The sequence below is a fragment of the Pelobates fuscus genome, chromosome 8 (assembly GCF_036172605.1).
Source record: "Pelobates fuscus isolate aPelFus1 chromosome 8, aPelFus1.pri, whole genome shotgun sequence".
Classification (NCBI taxonomy): Eukaryota; Metazoa; Chordata; class Amphibia; order Anura; family Pelobatidae; genus Pelobates; species Pelobates fuscus.
This window is the reverse complement of record NC_086324.1, coordinates 89,835,662-89,857,935: the sequence shown is the minus strand read 5'-3', so window position 1 is coordinate 89,857,935 and position 22,274 is coordinate 89,835,662. Positions and strand designations below refer to the sequence as shown.

At 38.6% G+C, this 22,274-nt stretch overlaps 1 protein-coding gene across 1 annotated transcript; it reads left to right on the top strand.

Annotated features, from left to right (window-relative positions):
- Positions 1-2,419: 2,419 nt before the first annotated feature.
- On the top strand, positions 2,420-22,016 carry LOC134571655 (solute carrier family 40 member 1-like). The gene is made up of 8 exons (XM_063430139.1): positions 2,420-2,849; positions 3,056-3,123; positions 9,001-9,160; positions 9,640-9,755; positions 10,362-10,488; positions 13,986-14,228; positions 17,293-17,955; positions 19,102-22,016. Exons 1-8 carry the CDS (start codon positions 2,807-2,809, stop codon positions 19,419-19,421), a joined length of 1,740 nt encoding a protein of 579 aa, XP_063286209.1. The 5' UTR covers positions 2,420-2,806; the 3' UTR covers positions 19,422-22,016.
- Positions 22,017-22,274: the final 258 nt, after the last annotated feature.

Here is a 22,274-nt window from a genome sequence, read left to right as displayed (position 1 = left end):
TCCTCACTGCGGCCACTTCCTCTCTGATAACTGACCTGAGCTCGGCTATGAGCTCCGTTTTGTCACTGCGGGTAAGCATGTTGGCCGAAATTGCAGCAAGGTCAGCGGACATTTGAGTTAGTGCATCCTCTCTTGGGGAGCTCCTCATGGAGTCAGCCCGGCTGCTTGATCCCGGGGATGCGGGCGCCATCTTGCTTTGGTCCCGCGGGCCCCCAAACGAGTGCGGGGAGGACAGAAAGTCGTCCATCGGGCCCGGAGTCTGGATGGCCAGTGTGTGCGGAGGTCTAGGGGTATTCCCTCGTTTTGTTCTCCCCATAAAATCGGCTTTTTTGCAGCGTGTTTAACGTTTAAGCGGGTTGGGGCCTAGGAGCTCTCGCCGTCTGCGTCCTACTCCATCGGCTGTCAGGCCACGCCCCCCATCAGCCCCTATGTTAATCCGGCCCAGATTATATTGCTAAAATGCTACATGTCAAGAGGTGGGATAAATTAGGCAGCAAGTGAACGGTCAGTTCTTGCATTTTATGTGTTGGAAGCAGGAAATGTTGGCAAGCAAAAAGTGACTTTGACAAGGGCCAAATAGTGATGGCCAGACGACTGGGTCCGGCCAAGTCTTGTGAGTTGTTACCAGTTAGTACCTTCCAAAGATGGTGCAAGGAAGAACAAGCAGTGAACCAGCATCAGGGTCATAAGCGCCCAAGGCTTATTAATGCACGTTGAGAGTGAAAGCTAGCCATTCCACCCCGATCACACAGAAGAGCTAATGTAGCTCAAATTGCTGAAAATTGTAATTCTGGACATGATACAAAGGTGTCAGAACACACAGGGCATCACAGTTTGTTGCGTATGGAGCTGTGTAGCTGCAAACCTGTCAGCGTGCCCATGATGACCGCTGTCCACTGACAAAAGCGCCTGTAATGGGCACATAGCCGGCAGAACTGGACCATGGGATAATAGAAGAAGGATGCCTGGTCTGATAGAAACATAGAACGTAATGGCAGATAAGAACCATCTAGTCTGCCCAATTTTCGTAATACTTTTAATTAGTCCCTGGCCTTATCTTTAGTCTAGGAAAGCCTTATGCCTATCCGACGCATGCATAAACTCCCTCACTGTGTTAACCTCTACCACTCCAGCTTGAAGGCTATTCCATGCATCCACTACCTTCTCAGTAAAGTAATACTTCCTGATATTTTTTTTAAACCTTTGTCCCTCTAATTTAATTTTATGTCCTATTGTGGTAGTTTTTCTTCTTTTAAATATAGTCTCCTCCTTTACTGTGTTGATTCCCTTTATGTATTTAAATGTTTCTATCATATCCCCCCTGTCTCGTCTTTCCTCCAAGCTATGCATGTTAAGATCCTTTAATCTTTCCTGGTAAGTTTTATCCTGCAATCCATGAACCAGTTTAGTAGCCCTTCTCTGAACTCTTTCTAAAGTACCACAAGAGACGTTCAGAGGTCTTGAGGGCAGCAGGAGGGGACCTACACAATATTTAGCAGGGGGTTTTAATGTTGTGGGTGATCATTGTAGACTGATGTAAAAGAAACAAACAAACAAAAAAAACAATTGTAGAATAAGGTTCAACATATGAAAAATTAAAAAGATTAAGGGTTCTTAATACTTCCTGAATACACTATATATGTATATATGGACCATTCACAATTTTTGGAATTCAGTTGTTTGTATATGGAAGGGTAACATATAACTGGTTAGAAAGTAAAGATAAACCCAAACACTCAAACAAATGCACATAGTTTGAGACTGAAATGGTTGAAAACAAATAATGCATACATTATATGTTTCTATAGGGCCAATAAGTACACATATTATGGAAAGTGGGTAAATATTAACCATTATTAACTCTTTCAGCTCCAGGGGTAAAGTGTGATTCCTAAGGGACTGAAATGGTTACGAAGTACAAACATCGAGTGGATAAATATATTAACGTTTCAGACCCAGAGATGACCACTGATGTTGACCCTTACAATCCCATGGCGTGATAAAATCTGACGATTCCTGTACGACTTAAAGAGTTAATAAATTCACTCATCATTGCTAGCAGGTATATATCAACACTTTAAGTCCCAGAGATGAAAACTGACCGTGAAAAAGTAAAGTTAGGTTTTCATTTTGTAACGGAGTTGAAATGATTTTCTACTATTTAGAAGGAGAAAGGGTAAGATTTTACATTTAGCAGGGCTCTGCACACTGCTTCTGTGCAGGGTGTCCACACTTAGTACACTATCCTGCTCGTTGAAATTCTCACAGCTGATGTGATATGGAAGTTAGAATTCAGCCTGTGAGTCACATGACAGGTTATATATATTTTTCACACAATACTGTGCACACTGCATTGCAGAGCAGGGTTAGTGGGCGGGTATATTCACAATCCTACATTGCAACTGGCTGCAAGGGTTGTCGTGTGCAGCTGCCACTCTCATAAATGGGTGTGCAGCTTGCAGTAAACACAAGAGCACTGACTCCGGGCTAGAGCAGGCACCGGGGGGGCTACATCAGGGGAGAGAGGGGTCTCTGAATTCTCCCAAACCCCTACATTCGAACATTTGAATAAGGAATTAACTTTCCAACTTCAGCTACAGTGATAGCTAAGTTTGGAAGGAAGGAATAAGATAAACAGATTTTTTTCCTTTTTTTTTATTCTTCTTTTGTGTGTTTTTATTAGACACATATATATTTTTTTACAAACATTCTTATACAAAGGAAAATTTACAACTTTTTTTTCAAAAAAGAATTTAATAGGAGTATATTAGAATATTAACAAGAAAAAAATCTCCACCAAACAAAAATGGCTCGATCAGAAGATCAGAAAACCAAAGAAGGATGTTGTGGTGAGTATTGTACAACATATATATTTTTGGGGTTAGAAATATCTATTTTGATATATTACTATAATCAGTAATGCCTATTCAATATATTCTAGCTATGAAATGTATGGAAACACCTTGATTAAAAAATAAAAACCCACTCAAATAATGTGCTTGTGAACGTTATTACAGTCAATACTCTTTATAAATACCATGTTATTTGGTTGTAGGATCCTGTGTCAACTACTTCACATCTGCAAAGTTTCTTATGTACCTAGGCCACTCTTTGTCCACATGGGTGAGTACAGTATTATGTATTTTTTTTTAATTATTTTATCCAGTGGTATTCCATGTTTTTTCAGAGCTATAGCTGTGATAGATGTGTAATACATTGTGTGACCACAAGCTGTACACTTGGCATTGACCTGTAGTTCCTCTTTTGTTTTGTATTTGTGTGTGTGTCTTTTCTTTTTGTGTTACACAAAATTCTTTTTTTGGTTGTTTTTGACCATTCAATACACATGTAGAGAAGGGACTTATTTAATAGGTTTGGAATGGGTCTATGATGCTTTTAGTTACCAGTTGTATTTACTTGTATATGATAGTCCCAACACTAAGATGGTATTCACTAAACTCACAAATGTAGGGAGTTGATATCCAAATAAAAAATTAGAGGGTAAGACATCCAATTTGCTGGTCATGTTTTGATCAGGTATTTGCATGGAAACACAGATCCATTACATTACTACAAATTTCTACCAAGTGCACAATAAATAAAAAGATACTACCACGACTTGGGGTCTACACTCTTTTTACATGACTTTGACTAATACCTTCCCATTTTCTTTGTATTTAATTTGTAAAGCGCTTTGGATATGTAAGGACTGTAAATATAATACAATAATATTCCTTAACCCCTTAAGGACCAAACTTCTGGAATAAAAGGGAATCATGACATGTCACACATGTCATGTGTCCTTAAGGGGTTAAAGGAACACTTTAGTGTACACAAAGATGAGTGACTATAACTAGAGGTGCTACTAGGCAGTAGTGAAAAGGCAGTGTTTGCATTAAAAAGCTTGTAGGGACTTGCTATAGACACCAGAACAACTACATTAAGCTATAGTTGTTCTGGTGACTATAGTGTCTATTTTAACAAACCTGGCATGTCTTCTGTCATGAAAAGGTTAAGCCCTAGGGAAGCACATGCAGTACAGGAGCTTGCACTGATACCCTACTCTGTGCCTTGGGGTATAGGGCTGTTCTCATCTGTATATTATTATTATTATTCATATTATTTAATTATTTATATATCGCCAGCAAATTCCGTAGCGCTGTACAATGGAATAATATGTTCTATTTAAAATAACTACCAGACATTTTACTTAAATTATAGGTTTGGGCACATACATTTTCCCCTTCAAAAGCGGTAATGTGCTCACATAATCCAGCCCTAATATCGTCACCAAGTAAGCTCTTAGTCGATGTTAAGTAGGTTTACCTAGCCAGCAAAAATGTTATATGCATTTTTTAATCTACTTAGTTTATATCTACATTGTTTCCTGTGGTTATCAACAATGTACTGCCAGACCACTGAATAAGCAGTTTCGGGTTCAGCATTTTGTGACTCTGATACTGTATTTTATAACTCATAGTAACATTTGCTGCATTAAAGGGGCAGTCTAAGCACCATAGCATCTACAGCACGTTGTGGTGTCTGGAGCCCCCTGCCACCATTCCCCACTAAGCTATCAATCTATTATAAATTGTTTGACACCTACCTTGCTCTGTTGACTAATTCATTCATAAACGATTTGGCAGCATAAAGTATATTCCTGTCATAAAGTATAAGCCCTACAGTGCTCTGCAGTGTATATGGTACTTAGATTATCCCTTTAACATATACTTAAGAATAGGTCCCAAGTTGGAAAATAAAGAAAAGGGTTTATTCACTGAAACAGAAAATGTGTAGAATTGAAAGAAACCTCAAATTTTAGGTCTATGTTGCCAATCTGTAAAATTATATTAATTCTATAATGTTTATGTAACGAAAATATACCCCAACACGCAGGATTCAACTCAACAAAAGACAACACAGAGGGGAGATATGTCTACCGGACCTTAGAATGGCCGGACTCAATGTATATGAGAGGAGTACAGAGTCAGGAGCGATCCGAGGTCTAGGGCACAAAGAGACAGCGTAAACTAGGACTAGCCGGGGTCTGGTACACAGTAAACAGCAAGCCGGCAAACAGAACAGATAAGGATAAAGAGATAACTTAGTCAGAAACAAAGCCAAGGTCAATACGAAGGAACACAACTGAACACAACAAGCGCTAAAGGTAACTGTAACAGAAACCACGATAGGGCAGGGAGTAAATGGAGAGGTAAGTTTAAATAGCTTCTAAACTAATGTGATTGGCTCCTGTCATATCCACACCCCCAAAAGGTAAGTGTATGGGGAGTGTGGCATGGCAGGGGCCAATGGGAGCCTTTTGGCAATTTAGGCTCCCACTGTCTCTTTAAAAGCGCGCCCGAGACTCGCCGCGCGCTCTTAGATTCAGGCGGGACACGTGACCGCTTCTCGCGTTCACTGCCCGCCTTCCTATAGAAGCTGTCGGATAAGCCGCAGGACCGCGCGCGGCTCAAAGAGAGGGCCGCGGCCGGCCCTTGGACAAGGTAAGTAACGCTACAGTTTACAATTTGGCTATTTTGGCCACAAATGTATAGTTCCTTTGTAAATTTCCCATCATTCTTGGTTACGTGAGTAACATGAGAGAATTGCACAGTAACATCTTTGGATTGCAAAAATGTAGAAAGAAAATGTTTGACTAGTTTTATGTTACTCGGATATATGTGTTGTTCAGCTTTTTTAAATATAATTTTTTTATGTTTGTAGACTAATGGGTTTTTGAGGATAATTTGTCACTTTGTAGCATGATGCAATAATCAGTGCTGAGCTGTACTTGTAAGCCCCAGCAGCAGATAAGGAAACTTTACTGATGTGATAAGAGTCAAGAGTAGGGTTATTGTTTCTTATGCAACAGATGAAGGGACCGTTAAAGCTCTTAAATATAGAATTATAATGCCAGCGTACATAATCTTTTTTTGAGTCTAATGTTAAGAGTGAAACATTATTGACATTTGTATCAGCCTCTATATCTTTAAATATAGTTTTACGTCAATCATTGCTGTGCACTGGAAGTTCAGAGTTTAGAGAGTGTTTAACAAACAACTTGCATAGAGAGCTGTTACTTTACCCTAATTAGAAAAATTGGTGGAGGAGAGACAGACAAAATGTTGCCGTTTCTCATTTCTCTCTCTCTGTCAGGTGCAGAGGGCAGAGCTTATAGCTGTCGATTAACAGGGAGCTGAGATTGAGGCACTTTGTTTTAGGAAAGAGTGGTGGGAATTTATACATTTAAATTCTATTTTTATACCTCATACCTCACAAAAACACATTTATTAAATATAGGGATAAGTAAACATAATGTTAAAAAATAAGTGGAGTGGCAGTTCCCCTTTAGTGTTCTTACTCTAACATATAGTTCTCTACAATGCATGGATCTCTGTAACTAACTAACAACGTGGGTTAAAAACCAAGACCACATTGAAATGTATTCATTAACCCCTTAAGGACACATGACATGTCTGACACGTCATGATTCCCTTTTATTTCAGAAGTTTGGTCCTTAAGGGGTTAAAGGAACACTATAGTGTTAGGAACACAAACATGCATTCCTACCTCTATAGAGTCCTACTAACTAATTTGATTATTAATCCCCATTTAAAACCAAAAACAAAAGCAGAGTTACTTACCGTTTATCCTGCAGCAATTAGCCAATGAATATCTCCTCATAGAGATGCATTGAGTTTGTATAAATACCTAATGTATTAGGTTACTGAGATATGTCTATGTGCTTAGAATTTCTTGGCTTCAGAAGAGATTTCTATCGTCATTTATGATCAGGCATTTTGATTCGGGGGGACCATGAACAAAATTGAACTCTTTGCAATTACTATCATTGCAACTATACCTAAAATGCAATGCATGCATAATTACCTTTACAACATGAACTATGCTCTGCAATCAGACTTCAATCCAAGTGCACTGTATTCTGAAAAACACGTTTTCAAGTTTTTCAAATATCTATGTAAAATGTCAAAGTCTTTCACTTCCTTACTGCTCTAGGCCATTGTATTTTAGAGCAAGCAGGGGTCTTTCGTTGCTATATAATTGTTCTTCTTCTTCTTATTTTCTTATTCACCATTCTATAAATATAAGTATGTTCTCCATAGCAGTGTATTGTGGGAAATATACACATGCAAACAAAACTTATGTCAACATATCCCTAGTCTTGCAATTTTTTTAAACTACAGTCAATCTGAAAGTGGATAACAGTGCAAGGCCATTACATTTACACCATTCAAAGCAGAGGTTCAGGCGAGGCTTAAAAGCTGGTTATAGCTTATAGCCTTATTTAATTTCATTCAGGTCCAGCCTGTCGTATCTAAATCTTAAAGGGACACTATAATCGCCAGAACAACTACAGCTTGATGTAGTTGTCCTGGTGTCTATAGCATGTCCCTGCAGGCAATCAAATCAAACCTTTCATGATCTGAGCAGCGTTTTGCCATTCCTATTGCCTTACTGCTACAGTTACGGACCTGGGTGTTAGCGCAATGAGGGAGTGTGCATGTTCATCAGTCCTCCCATGTGCACTTGTATTTTATACAAGAACATGCCTTATTTGTTACAGCACATGCTCAAGTCATGTTTTTATTTCCAGGCATCCAAGTCAGAGCTGAAAACAAATTTTTGTTTATTAAAGCGGCACTTTAACCAGAAATAAACGTTATCTAATCCTATTCTACATAGTTCCCCGAGTCTAAATCTTTTTTTTTTTTTTTTTTTTTTTTACTGGGCACTGGAGATTTTATAAAATACATAAGGAAAAGTAGTGACCTTTCCTTTAGAATAGCAGTCTACTTTCCAAAACTTGACAATGTGTGGGGCTTAAAAAAAGGTTATTTGGATGCCAACGAAATGTACCCAAAATCCTTAGTAAAATGAATCCCATAGAAGGGCAAACAGCAGACATCATTGACAGAGGAGATCAAAATGGCTGCTCCCAGATATTGATATCCGGCAGAAGAAATAAAATAAAATAAATATAAATAAAGGCAAGTGGCAATAAGGGAGTGTAGTTATTGTGATACAGTGGGCATAAGAAAATGAAAACCAAAAGAAAAAGAAAAAACACGACAGGACCACTTTTTTTGGTGTGCAGATGGAGACCTGGCAGACACTGCTAGGGTAGATTGAGGTAACTAAAGTTGGGTGGCAGCAGGATTCACTTAATTTAATCCACTGCAGTTTATACCTAATCACAATTCAAAGGAAGGATCTGATAATTCTGCCCGAGACTGACATAAATAGGCTACTAGTGCCGAAAAGGGAAATCACAAACTAAACAAGAGAACAGGAGGCATAAGTAAGAGTGATGTTCTTTCTTTTTACTGTTTATTTGGCATACACACTATTCACATAACAGTGAGTTGTGGTGATTTGGCCATGACTTGCAAATGTAGGCCTAAATAGCAGAACTAGAATCAAATATTTGCATGTTAGTATCCTTGTTAAACCTAAGGATAGAACAGAATAGATTTCTAATGCCTGTCAGCTACTTACTGAAGCACCTAACTTTATTTATACATGCTATTAGACATGCTTCTATAGTCACAGTGTATATAGCAGATTACTTGGGCATGGCCAAGGTCCGCCTCCACTCCTCTGTCTGGCTAGGAATATGCCCCCCAGACCGCTTCAATGAGCTGAAGTGATCTGGGTGCCTATAGTGTCCCTTTAAGCACATTATCCCATGCCAAACTAGACAGAGGGAAAACAGTTGCTATTTGTCCGAAAGCCTATAAACTCTGCTATACAAACGGTAGAGCGTTCCTGATAAAAAAAGAGGGTGCAGTCAATTTGTCAGCAAAGCATATACTATGCCAGCACTAAAAGCTGCCACTGTGCAAAGGACCCATATTTCATTCTTGAAATGTCACTTGTGTTGCCAAAGAGTATTTTTATCTTTTCAATGTTAACATTTTTTTTTCACAGAATTTGTTTTAACATTTATACTTATAGTGTATATTTTACCTGTGTTCTCAGGGAGATCGGATGTGGCATTTTGCTGTATCTCTCTTTTTGGTTGAGCTCTATGGGAATAGTTTACTTCTGACTGCAGTCTACGGCTTGGTGGTTGCTGGATCTGTGCTTCTACTTGGCGCTATAATTGGCGATTGGGTAGACAAGAATGCAAGGCTAAGAGGTATTTTTTGTGCTACAGATAAGACGTATAGACTGTTTGCATTGTTACTCAAGAAATGCAAAGTTCCTTACTATTACACTGGTATTACACAAACACTGGTTCTTTTTCTTAGTATCACTAAATCCAGTAACCTTTTAACGCAACTTGTTTAGACCTCCGTTTCCATATTACACTATGCTAAATTAACTATTTTTAACGAGCTGGCATGTAGTTTAGTGGATTTATATTAACTACTTTTTTTATATAATGTGTTGTTTAAACCATTTTAACTGACATTATCTATATTTTCTAAAGTTAGAGATTGAATTAACAAATTCATTTCATCCCCAATTCTAGAAATTACCTGGTTCTAGATAGTATAGAAATGTGATGCCAACACATCTGCATTATAGGGGCTAACCAAAATCTAGAATATAGGCCACACAATATAACATGTATGGGCACTTTATAACTGCGCTGTCTCTCTCAACTAATTACAGTGGCACAAACTTCCTTAATTGTTCAGAATGTATCTGTCATCATCTGTGGTTTCATCTTGATGGGAGTTTTTTTGTACAAGACACAACTTTTATCAATGTACCAAGGATGGCTCCTGGTAAGTCACTATATGTTATATGCTCAGAAATGACCAATAGCTTTTGATAATTTCAAATGTCTGCGCTATATAAATTTATATTTTTGTATTAATAATAATAGTAAATGTCATATACTATTTCCTGAGGCAAAAACACAGGAAAGGAGTGAAGGCAAAACTATCCAAATCAGGGTGTGACATAATCCTACTATGGAAGTGTCAATTTTCTGGAATTAACACAATAATGGGGAAGCATCATTTCAGAGCAAAGGAGCCAATTTAGTTCTAACCATATACCAAGAACATTCAGTGCCAAAGAAAATATGTAAAAATTACTAAATATTTGAAAAAAATGTCATGTTTCCATTTTAGGTGAGCAGCAAAGTTTGTTTTAGCATATTCTATCATTATAAAAAGCAATTTAGATAACTACATGTTTATATCTGTTGTGTCATAGCATAGTTTGTCAAATTTAGATCAATAATTATATCTGTTGTTTAGAACCAAACAATAGTGTCTGGGCAATCACAAAATGCCCTTAAAATATGAGCACAGTTGATTTGGTAGAAATAATCTTTGTGCTAGTTGTTCTTTTGAATCTTGACCAATCACTTTGTCATCCTGCAGACAATCTGCTATATTTTGGTCATCACAATAGCGAACATTGCTAACCTGGCCAGTACAGCCATGTCTATCACCATTCAGAGGGACTGGATCGTTGTGGTTGCAGGTGATGATAGGAGCAAGCTAGCAGGTAAACGTGCAATATTATATTGTCTTTTTACAATTGTTTCATTATAAGCTGACTTAGTGCTCTTTCATACCCTGGAAGATGTGGTTCTAGGAATATACTTGGCGCTATTATCTATAACACCGGTCATCTCCCTGGTTACTATGCAGAAAAGGACAATTTCAGATTGGCTGTCAGTGACTTTTAGAATCTGAGAAATGTGAGAGAATCCCTAAAGTAGAACAATCACATCTAGTTTGGGAGATTTAAAAAAAAAAAAAAACGTTCATAACGCATAGCAGTTTTTATTGTTCAAATTACATTTTATGTCTACATATCCTGGCACAATTAGTGCTTACCGAGTAAATTAATTAAACCGCTACAATACTTACCATGTACATTCAACGAATACAAATTACATTGATAGTTTTATTTTAAAATTATCTTCACATTACTACATTTATACCAAAGGCTGATATAAATAAACAGGGCCGTCTTTAGCGCGGGGCAAACGGGGCAGCTGCCCCGGGCCCAGTTGCTCCTGGGGGGCCCAGAGCAGCTGCTCCGTGGGCCCCGCGATTTGAGTAGCCCCCCTTGGACCCGGTGGTGCGGCTGCACAGAGCCGCACCATCCCGCATGCTAAAGAGGGCCCCCGGGTGGCCCATGCACTAAGGGCCACCCGGTGGACATGTGCCAGCAGGGGCCCAGTCGGGCGCTGTTACGCTTAAACAGCGCGACCGGGCCCCTTCCTGTTCGTCAGCCGGCTGGGAGGAAGTGAGTGCCGCGAGTCACTTCCTCCCACCGGAGATCAGAGCCGCACAGGAGGAGAAAGGCAGGGAGGAGGGGAGTTTAAGAGGAGAACTCCCAACTGCCTCAGCCTGCCACTGTTCCCCAGGGAAACCACCCTCCAGAAAAGGTAAGGGTGGTTGGAGGGTGGCTAAATGTATGTCAGTATGTTTGTGTGTGTGTATGTCTGTCTGTGTTTCAGTGTATCTGTGTGTGTATATCAGTATGCCTGTGTGTGTCAGTATGTCTGTGTGTGTGTCAATACTTCTGTCAGTGTGTGTCAGCATGTCTGTGTGTGTGTGTGTCAGCATTTCTGTCTGTGTGTCTGTCAGCATTTCTGTCTGTGTGTGTATCAGTATGTCTGTCTGTGTGTGTGTCAGTATGACTGTGTGTGTGTCAGTATTTCTGTCTGTGTGTGTCAGTATGTCTATGTGTGTGTGTGTCAGTATTTCTGTCAGTGTATGTGTCTGTGTATGTGTGTTTGTTAGTATGTCTGTCTGTGTGTGTCAGTATGTCTGTGTGTATGTCAGTATGCCTGTGTGTGTCACTGTGTCTGTGTGTATGTCAGTATGCGTGTGTGTATCAGCATGTCTGTGTGTGTGTCAATACGTGTGTCAGTGTATGTGTCTGTGTGTGTATGTATGTGCGTCTGTGTGTGTGTGTGTGTGTCAGTATGTCTGAATGTGTGTCAATATGTCTGCCAGTATATATTTGTGTGTCAGTGTATGTGTGTGTCAGTATGTATCTGCGAATGTTTTAATATGTCTGTCTCTGTGTGTGTATGTGTCAATATGTCAGTGTGATTGGGGGTTGGGCGTAATTGGGGGGTTGGTTGATTGAGAGGGTCGCAGGGCCGTGGGGGCCCAACAAAATTCTTTGCCCAGGGTCCTATTCATATTAAAGACGGCCCTGTAAATAAAGTTGCTTTATGTGAGCGGCAATAGTGGGGCATAATTAAATTAGAAGACATGTGTAATATACTTGATAAGCAAGATGTAATATTTGTCATTATTGCAACTTTAAAGAAACACTCCAAGCACCATAACCATTATAATGTGTTGCTGTGGTTTTGGTACTAGGAGTGCCCGGGCGCCACCTCATTGTAAGTAGTCAAACTGTTTTAGAGTGGTTTGACTTCTTACCTGGGGTTTGCTGAGCACCTCTCTTCACCTCCAATACATTAACCAGGGAGCTGGATGCTCTCTCTGTGCTATGCATGGCAGTGCAAGACTGAACTCATTGGCTGAGAGTGATCAGCTGACACCAAACATTTTTTAAACTATCTGTGACACTGATAAATTTGCATATTTATATTCTCCATAACTCCGAAACATTTGTTTATTTATGAGTTTGCTTTTTCTTTCTGTGTTTCACTTTTTTTGCCAAGTAAAGCTTTCTCAATTCTACGAGTCACTTTGGCCCATATATTGCATGACCCTTGGGTTATCTCTAACAGTGCAGTGTAGTCAGCAGATTTGTATATACTGCTGTAGTTTCTAGACACACATAGAATGTTTTACATGTGTAAAATGTTTTAGTGTTTTGCTAGAGGGTGTTTATCTTCTAATAAATGTACAATAACGTTTAAATATTTAACTGTGGATTACAGTAACTACATAATGTGGAAATTATAACTTAAAAGGCTTATTTATAGACTACACTGTGTTGGTAAACAAACATAAAGTGATCAATCATTAATACAATCTGAAATTCAAGTAAAATTAAATAAAATTAAATATATAAGTAGATGTGTGTATGGAAGCAGCTGCAACCGTTGAAAAATGCGGAGTATGTTTCTTCTCAGTAAGCAGGTAGCCAATAGCAACACCACCGACCTATGTTACCTAAGACAATATTACATATATTAGAAGTTCAATAGATTCACAACTTTATCTCGCCAATCTAGGGTTTCTCAGAATTTGAGATTGGCTTTGTTAAGAATTTACTTTCTTTTTTTATTGCTGATAAACCTGTGTGAATAGTTTTTCTGTGATTCAGTCATCTTTAACAGTGACCTTGTTATCTTAAATTTTGAGAACATACATTCAATGCTCACACGTGGATCATATGGTAACATATCATGAAAAATGCATTGTCTTCTTCTGTAACAAGACCAGAACAAACATTACAAACAAGCCTTAACTTGTTGTATGAGTACTCTGCTGTTTATATTTGGATAGTCATATGTACATATATTTAAACTATCAGAGTTATTCACTAAAGTGAGAATTCAAAGTGAATTTCAAATTTAAGGCCAGAATAGATGAAATGGAAACATCTTTAATTCAGCTATGTTTCCAGATTGGCTACTTCAACCATAAACTTTAAATTCACTTTGAATTATCCCTTTAGTGAGTAACCCTGATATAGGGTTATTCACTAAAAGGAGAATTTAAAAATACCTAGACTTGCCCATTCATGCTAGTCTATCCCAGCCTAACCTCTTAAAAGTAAACCGTCTGCCCTATCTCTTAAAACCCTTTTCCAAAGCTATAGTATTGTCTCATTCAACTCTAGCTTTTCTGCCATACCATAAGCTGCTTTATTTGGTATTCTATTTAGCTTGATACTTTAAAATTACATTGACATCTGTTCTGCAGCTTTGTTTTAAAGTGCTACTGTCATTTTGAAGTTTTGTGTCATTCTAAGAAATACTCAGTTGAGTGATCCCTGATTCTAACAGTGACCCATTTCACACTATATGTTTCATTGACAAAGTACTTATTATTTGACAGACATGAATGCAACTGTAAGACGAATTGATCAGCTAACCAACATATTGGCACCAATGGCGGTTGGACAGATAATGACCTTTGGCTCACCTGTTATTGGCTGTGGATTTATTGCTGGGTGGAACTTAGTGTCAATGTGTGTGGAATACATGCTGCTGTGGAAGGTATATCAGAAGACACCAGCACTGGCTATTAAAGGTGGCAAGAAAGTAGATGACCAGGAGTTAAAACAGTTGAAAATTGAAGGTACTGTTAAGTTTAAGTTATTGCGTATTCCCTGTGCAATATTTAAAATTTTCCATGCTTAAATAAAAATGCTACTTGTATATTGTGTAGTAGAAACAATTTAATTGAGTATGCAGGCTCAGTTTTATAACCCTAAGCCATTCACATAGATATATAATTACTACTCTGCATCCCAGTAAAATACCTGCTAATCTGTACAAATTCGCATAAAAAATGCCATTCAAGTTCATAATCCCTTGGATACAGCTGTACTCACAGCAATCTGGCTTTAAGCCGAGTGAATTGCGGGTTGTGAGCAATTGTGCATACTTTTCTGAATGGCACAGAAGCAAACATAATTTAGTTTTATTTTGCTATCTACACTTTTAGTTTTATTTGGGTCGCTGTGTTTTTTTCTTTAATAGTTGTGCAAGATCTTTAAATGAACACTCCAGACCCCTTTAGCGTACTTAAGTGTTTAATGTGTGAAGCGTGTGTCCTCTTTTTAATTTTACAATTAAACAGATTTTTTAAACAGATTTTCCTAGAAATGTTCACTTTTATAAAATTACCCTTGTTACACTCCTCTGGCTGTCAATCATACAACTAGTCCTGTTATTTCCTCAAAAGGGAGGCAATTGCAAAGATATCCAATTACATGCATTGGGAAGTCAGTAACTGGACAGCAACAGAAAGTCTGGGCTGGGTTCGAAGGGGAGTGTTTCTAGTAGACAGCGATTTTTATTTATTTTTGGGATTTGGGCAGTGAGGTGTTTCAACTTACGTTGAAGTGCTGACACATCCAATGTTGCTTAGCGATCCAAGAAGACAATTATTTATTTCATAAAAAACTACCAGTTCAGTTGGAAAGGACTCTTCAAGATCCAAATGCCACTTGTGTGGCATTTTAATTACATGCTTTTAAAATCAGGGCAAGCTCTTACACCACTTCTCCACGTGCCTTAGACTATTCCATAGGAAGATATTAAAATACAGAGTAGTTATGAAATCATGAGCACTGCATGCGCTTGACATCACACACATGCTTGTTTAGTTCCATTCTATTTTTTTTTAATTCTTTTTTTTTTTGTGTGAAGACTGACAGGTAGGCTTGTCTAGCCACGACAGCTGCAACAAGCCGTTCAACAAATATACATTAAATTTTCATGGCACATCATTTACATTACACAATTTTAAATGTTATGGTAATAGTAGCGACGTTTCAGGTGATTGGGCAATAAACTATGTCTTGAGACATCTATCGTAGACTAGTCACCTGAGGGTGGGAACTCGGGTGCTTGGGGTTGGTTATCGGATGTACTGAGCATATGAGTACGTATGTCGGCTCTGTCTGCACGAATTTCCTTCATGTGAAAGGGACTGCTATTGCCCTGCGAGAGTAAAAGTGACATCTAGTATGCGGTAATGTGACTTAGATATCTAGTGTTACTAGTGAGTAGGACTGGAAGTAGCTTGCTAAGAAGTGATTACGCCTCACTTTGAAATAGAGTAGTTATCCATAACGGCCCCTGAATCAAGGTGGGTGGGAGGAATCGTCCTTATGGGACGCTAGGTGCATTATAAACAGTTACCTACAAAACAGAAGGTATTAAAAAAAAAAGAACTGTTATAGTGAACGGAAAAGCACCTTTCCAGGCAGAGAACCCCTGTGTTAACAGGTTCTTGTGTGAGAGATGTTCACCTCAGGTAATATTTTACTGCGTAAGCGTCCTGTGAGGCTTGTTGCATAATAAATGGAGTGCTTCTCGCAGGATCTCACATGTTTACCTGCGCGGTTGCCCCATTACACTGCAAAGCATCCCGTGGGAGGCCTAGGATGCCTAGGAGTGCTATTGCTTCCTACATGTCATGAACTTTGTATGAAAATTCTTTGTGTTGCGTGCGCGACATCCGCCATCTGTAGTGGATTTTGTTGTTCCCAAGGAGAGTGGTAAAAGCCTGCAGAGATCTTCGCCACAGTAGAGTGCCTCCAGAGAGATCAGTGTAGAAGGTTAGAGCCATATTTTCGAATACATATGGGGCCTTTCCCTTAAGTGCTTATCGTATTGTTGCATTGTTGCTGCTTCTTTGGAATTTCACTACGGTATCTCTGGGCACCCCTTCTGGAGCCCTCTTAGCTTTAGGGACCTGGAATACCCCATCTACCGTAATTTGCTTAACTTGCTTTGGTGACAGCAATGCTCCCAGTAGCCTTCTTAAGAAGTGTGGCAACTCAGCTGTCGGTACCCCCTCCGGGATAACCCTTATCTTGAGCTTAGTATGGCGCCTCATGTCTCCCACGGTTGCTAGTTTCTGCTCAACCTCAACCTGGGTCTCCTTTGTTTTAGGCTGGCAGGTTAAGCTCCGGGTGCCTGAGTGAGAGGGCATCTGTGGTAGTAGGTCTGATGAGCCTCTGAATTGCGACATGTCTTCTGAGGAGTCTGAGTATTCATCCAGCTCCGCGGCCATTTTGGGCCTGAGCGCGCCATGCGCCTGTCAGAAGAGCTCACCTATATTCATCCCCTGTTTGGGTTTATCTGGCTTCTGCTTCTTAGAGTTGCGGCCCATTTTAGCCCTGGCCGTTCTGGGGTGCTCGTCTAGCTAGAATTTTGGGATTTAAATGGATAACTTTGGCACCCCAGGTACTTACGCACTCAATTTCCCACGATGCTCAGCCAGCCTAAAAACTTCTTTAGAGAATATAATTTAGAAACATCTTGTGTGCCAAGATTAACCATCACTACAGATTGATATAAATCCTTGTAGCTCCGCTGTATGTAATCTAGATATACAATTCTCTGGAATTTAAAACAATCCAAGCTCCACATTCTATGCCTTTCATAGTTTAAAGGGCAAGAAAGTCCTGTGTGCCTGTGCTTCTGCACTGCGCTGTATATGACTACAGCAATTTGCAATTTGTAAAATGTTCCATTGCATTGTACAATTGTTACAATTAAAAAGCTAATATTGATAATGAAATTTGTATATGCATATAGTCCATTGATATAATTCAGTAAATGCAGTAAAATACCATAATGGCTTTTATTCTAGTGTATATCACTAAATAGTTTATTTGATTTTACAGTTATAGACTCCAACACCAACAATAACGAAAAGCCAACTGAGGATGTGTCTCTTATGGGAGATAAAGGTGTTCCTGCTATTGAACTTCCGAAAGAACCTGGCTGTGGTGAAAAAATGTCTGAGCCATTCCGCACATTCCGAGACGGTTGGGTTGCATACTACAACCAGTCTGTGTTTTGGGCTGGAATGGGCCTTGCTTTTCTTTACATGACTGTGCTTGGCTTTGACTGCATCACAACCGGTTATGCTTATACCCAGGGCTTGAGCGGCTCCGTCCTCAGCATTCTGATGGGGGCTTCTGCCATTTCTGGAATCATGGGCACCGTGGCCTTCACCTGGCTGAGGAAAAAGTGTGGTTTAATCCGTACAGGTCTAATTTCTGGAATAGCTCAATTCAGTAGCCTCATTCTTTGCGTCATCTCAGTCTTCATGCCTGGCAGTCCACTGGACCTGTCCATTTCCCCATTTGATGATATCAGCACCCGCTTTCTTGAAGGAGAGCCATTACCAACCATGTCTCCAGGTGGTGTTCCCGAATTGTTCGTTACAACTGATGTGCAGAATCTGATATATAACTCCACCGCCACCTTTACCGAACCCGAAGTTTCTATACCATTGGTCTCAGTGAGCCTACTGTTTGCTGGAGTTATTGCTGCTAGAGTCGGTGAGTAAAAAAATTAGTTTGGTAAATCATATTCAATTCTAAAAAGTAAAGTTGTTGCAATGTAGGATTTCTGCTTTCACAGAATCGTTTTAAAATTAACTGCAACTTAGTCAATGCACAATGCTCATTGAGAAGAGAATTTAACTGGGTCTCTAAAACCACTAGATATTATTAGTAAAATAGTTCCTGGTGAAAATGGTGTCCTGTCACTCAAAACTTAATTTCCAGTGTCTAGCTTATTATTTAGAACCCCATAATGGATCAGCTTTTAGAAAATCTGCTATACTTGATCATATTTTGAATTTCAGTAAAAAAAAAACAAAAAAAACAAACAAACCGTTTAGATAATTCTTCAAAAATATGCATCCTGAAGTTTATTTCTGAATAGGAATCCACACTGTAGTAAAGCAGCCCACAGCTGCGGTTGCAGCTCCTGTCCTTGACCTGTACCTGGCCAGCCTGATCCACTGGAACCCAGAGAAGCCACCCACACTGCTCCATATACACATAAATGCAGAATAACCCTCCCCTCATACAAATAATACGAACATTCCACACACAAACACACACACAGTCCGCATAAACCCAACACCACCAACAATCCACATACATGCACACAACCCCACATGCAGCCTCTCACATGCAATACCCTAAACAGCCCCACACATACACACACTACCAAACACACAATGTGACGAATCCATCCACACACAATTCCACAAGCAGCCCCCATACACAGCCCCCATTCATAGCTTTTATACACAATACCACAAACTACTCATGAACATATACAATATAATAGCTCATATACACACAAATACAACAATACAACGCAACTGCAGTATAAATAACACAAGCAGAATATGGCAACATGCACACCTCAATTTAAAAAAATAGGACCGGCACGCTACTGGACATCACAATCATATTTCGGCACAGTGCTGCTGAAAGGTTGCCTACCCCTGGTTTAGACACTCTGTAAACACATTCAGTTTCCTTTTCCCTAGCCGGGTGTTACATGTTATATTGATATATTTATCACGGTCAGCTGGTTTATATTACAATATATCATGTCATTTTCTTGTCTTAGGGCCTAACATATATATTATGTTTTTATTGATATGAAATATTTTATTTTATTTTCAGGCCTTTGGTCCTTCGATCTAACAGTAACACAGCTTATTCAAGAAAATGTGATTGAATCTGAAAGGGGAATTATCAATGGTGTCCAGAACTCCATGAATTATCTTCTTGACTTGCTTCATTTCATCATGGTGATTTTAGGCCCTAATCCAGAAGCTTTTGGCTTGCTTGTGCTTATTTCAGTGTCCTTTGTTGCCATGGGTCATATAATGTATTTTAGATATGCTTATACTAATCTAGGCAAGCAACTGCTTGCCTGCAGTTCTCCTGACCCCAAAACAGTGCCTAGCGAGCAGCAAAATCCAGATTCATCGGTAGTTTAATTTTATATACACATATATTCACTTATCCACATTTCACATATATTGTATTGTATAGTTTGCAAAAGTGTGTTTGTCTAGAGTTGTTACAGAACTGAAAGAAATAATTAAGAGGAATTCAAGTGGCAAATCAGCATTATGAAACTTCAGTGTATGGAGGTTCATGAAATTTCTCTTCAGTGTATGGAGGTTCATGAATTCCATTAAGTTTGTGCTGTATGTTAACCCTTTAGTAACCAAATCTGTCTTTTTTTTTTTTTACGTTGATACGGCTACAGATATGGCAACATCTAACATACACATTTACTTTAAATGTGATTTCATCTTGCATGTTAAGTAGTTAAATCTCTAGGTACAAACGTCTTTTGCTCTATTAAATAGTCAATACATAATTTGATGTAGTGCAAAGTATTCTATAAAATGCAGCTGTTTTTTGTAATCATTTTGCAGGGCTTCACACATATTTGTATTAAAACAGTGAGCACATGAATTGCTGCAAACAATTTCAGCACTAAAGGGGCCATTTTTGTCATCAAAGATTGTCTGTCCAGGAACAGGTAGCAATGCGGCCACGATCTGGTGAAGCATCGTGGGAGTTGTAGTTGCAAGACAGCGACAGGCTTTGGGTTATAATTCTGTAGAAGCGGAAGTGCTACCTGTTATCTACCCTGTCTCTAAGACTACTGATATAGTAGCATTAAGAGGAAAAAAAAACATAGTCACTGTCACGTTCAGCGAGTATGTCTTTATGGTGTCAGCACTTTTTCAGAAACCAGAAAGGGGTGTAAAATTCAAATAAAAATATACACATTTAAAAGGAAGTTGGTGGGGAAGAGTTTTACACAGAAGGTATTTAGAGTGTCAGTCATTATTGTGTCAGAGCTAAACTACAGATCTCAAAGGAAACAGAAAGTGAATTCATATAAAAATATATATATATGCATATATGCTTCTCAATTTAGTGCAATACATACTAGACCTTTTGGACTTTCACTTCGAGCCAAGAATCACCTCATGTTATTACCTTTTTTAACAGTTTATATAGTATCATTTGATAATAAAAATCAGAACGATCTATGCCCAACTTGAGGGCTAAACTCATCAGGATACCTTGCGAGTTAAGATTCCAGAGAGTTCAATACAAATATATATTTTAAGCTTCTCCTTAGCAGTTTAGTAAAAACTTACCAGCAGTCCGGAATCAAGCTTCTCATGTTCTTGTGCAGCTAATAAGCATTCGACTCGGTGAAGTTCAAGGTAATTCGTAGCCACTTCTGGAACAGTGCCAAGTAATTACCCTGAATTTAACTTAGACGAGTATCTGACTAATCCATCATTTAGCACAGTGTTTGACAATTTTTATTTATTCTAATACGTATTTGCGTAATTTGCCATCATAAACTAAAGATACGTGCTATAAGATAAAATTAAATATTAGCACCTGTAATATTAAAAAGCCGTTTGATAAGCTCTGTTTGAACATGAAATAATTAGTTACTACAACACTGAGCAATATGTTAACAATATCACTATGGAACACATTGTGTACTATTCGTGAATGCTTTGACTTTTGGCACTGGTGATACCTGTGTTGCAGATAGGAATGTAACACATGGTCCCACTATCTGGTAAATGTCTCAGATGCATCTAATACAGGTTGCACGCTTGGTAGATGATGCAGATGTGAAGCTGTGATGATAATTAAATCCTCAGCAGGTATATAGTGATGTCCAGGCATATTACTCCAGTTCCTAGTTGTGCTGGAGATTCTCCAAACAGATGGTTCATTCAAAGCTGCCAATGATAAAATATGAGTTAGAATAGGCTGAATTCCATTTGCATGGTATGGTTTATTAATTGTAACAACTTATTGAGTTAATGGCTAACATGCCAAATTGGTACAGTTAACCATATCTCTAAATTGACTCAAGTGGAAGTTTCCTTCAACTTTATGTGACTACTTGGGCCTTGATTTGTTAGTTGTGAACTCTGTAAACCTACTTAAACTGGGAATCATAGAGGGAGAACAGGCAGGAGAATCGCAAATTTTAGGACAAAGTTATAAAAAAACAAACTCCAAAATTACTTTATTTCCAGCTCTATTGTGGTTTATAATTTGCAATTCTCCAGAATGTTCAGTTTAGTGGATTTTCCCTATTAACCTTATCTAGAAAATGCAACCATGTGCTTTCAGACTTATAGTTATAAATATGCTATATTTAATTCCATTTACAAGTGTTTTGGGAACTGCACATTTTTCAATGCAAGGTTTTTGTTTCTTCGCTGTAAAATATTTCTGATTTTCTATATATATATATATATATATATATATATATACACACACAAATGTATAAAGGGGGCATGGTTCATTGTAAACAGATGATGGACCTGTGTTCTGTACCTTGATAGTACCGACTATGCACTTTCTCTGGGATAACCGCAGTAACTTTGATTGTACGAGCACTTTTTTACTGGAATCTTTCCTGATAACGTTTCTTAACAGATTTCTGCCTTTCTATTACAAACCAGTTATTGTAATGCCAAAAATGCTGATTCCTTCTCAGTTTACAATATTTAATAAATAACAAGTGCTGAAAATTGGATTTATTTTATGTCTTTATTGTAGCGTTAAAAAAAATGAATGGACCTCAGGAATGGTCCAGGATTAACAGCCTGGGCTGTTTAATGAGAATAAATTTGCAAGAATTATTTTGACCTATTTTTACATTCATAATGTCTTACATTTATTCTGTTGACTATTCTTACATTCCCTTTCATTATATTATAATCCTACTTTCTGTCTGTTTTCTGACTTACAATGGTTATGTTTGTGAATCTTAATGAATACGTAGAAGG

Bases quoted from the DNA above. Each gene is read 5' to 3' on its own strand.
- LOC134571655 (XM_063430139.1), top strand. From the start codon at position 2,807: ATGGCTCGATCAGAAGATCAGAAAACCAAAGAAGGATGTTGTG. The intron at 2,850-3,055 runs GTGAGTATTGTA...ATTTGGTTGTAG, and splicing joins AACCAAAGAAGGATGTTGTG to GATCCTGTGTCAACTACTTC. The intron at 17,956-19,101 runs GTGAGTAAAAAA...TTTTATTTTCAG, and splicing joins AGTTATTGCTGCTAGAGTCG to GCCTTTGGTCCTTCGATCTA.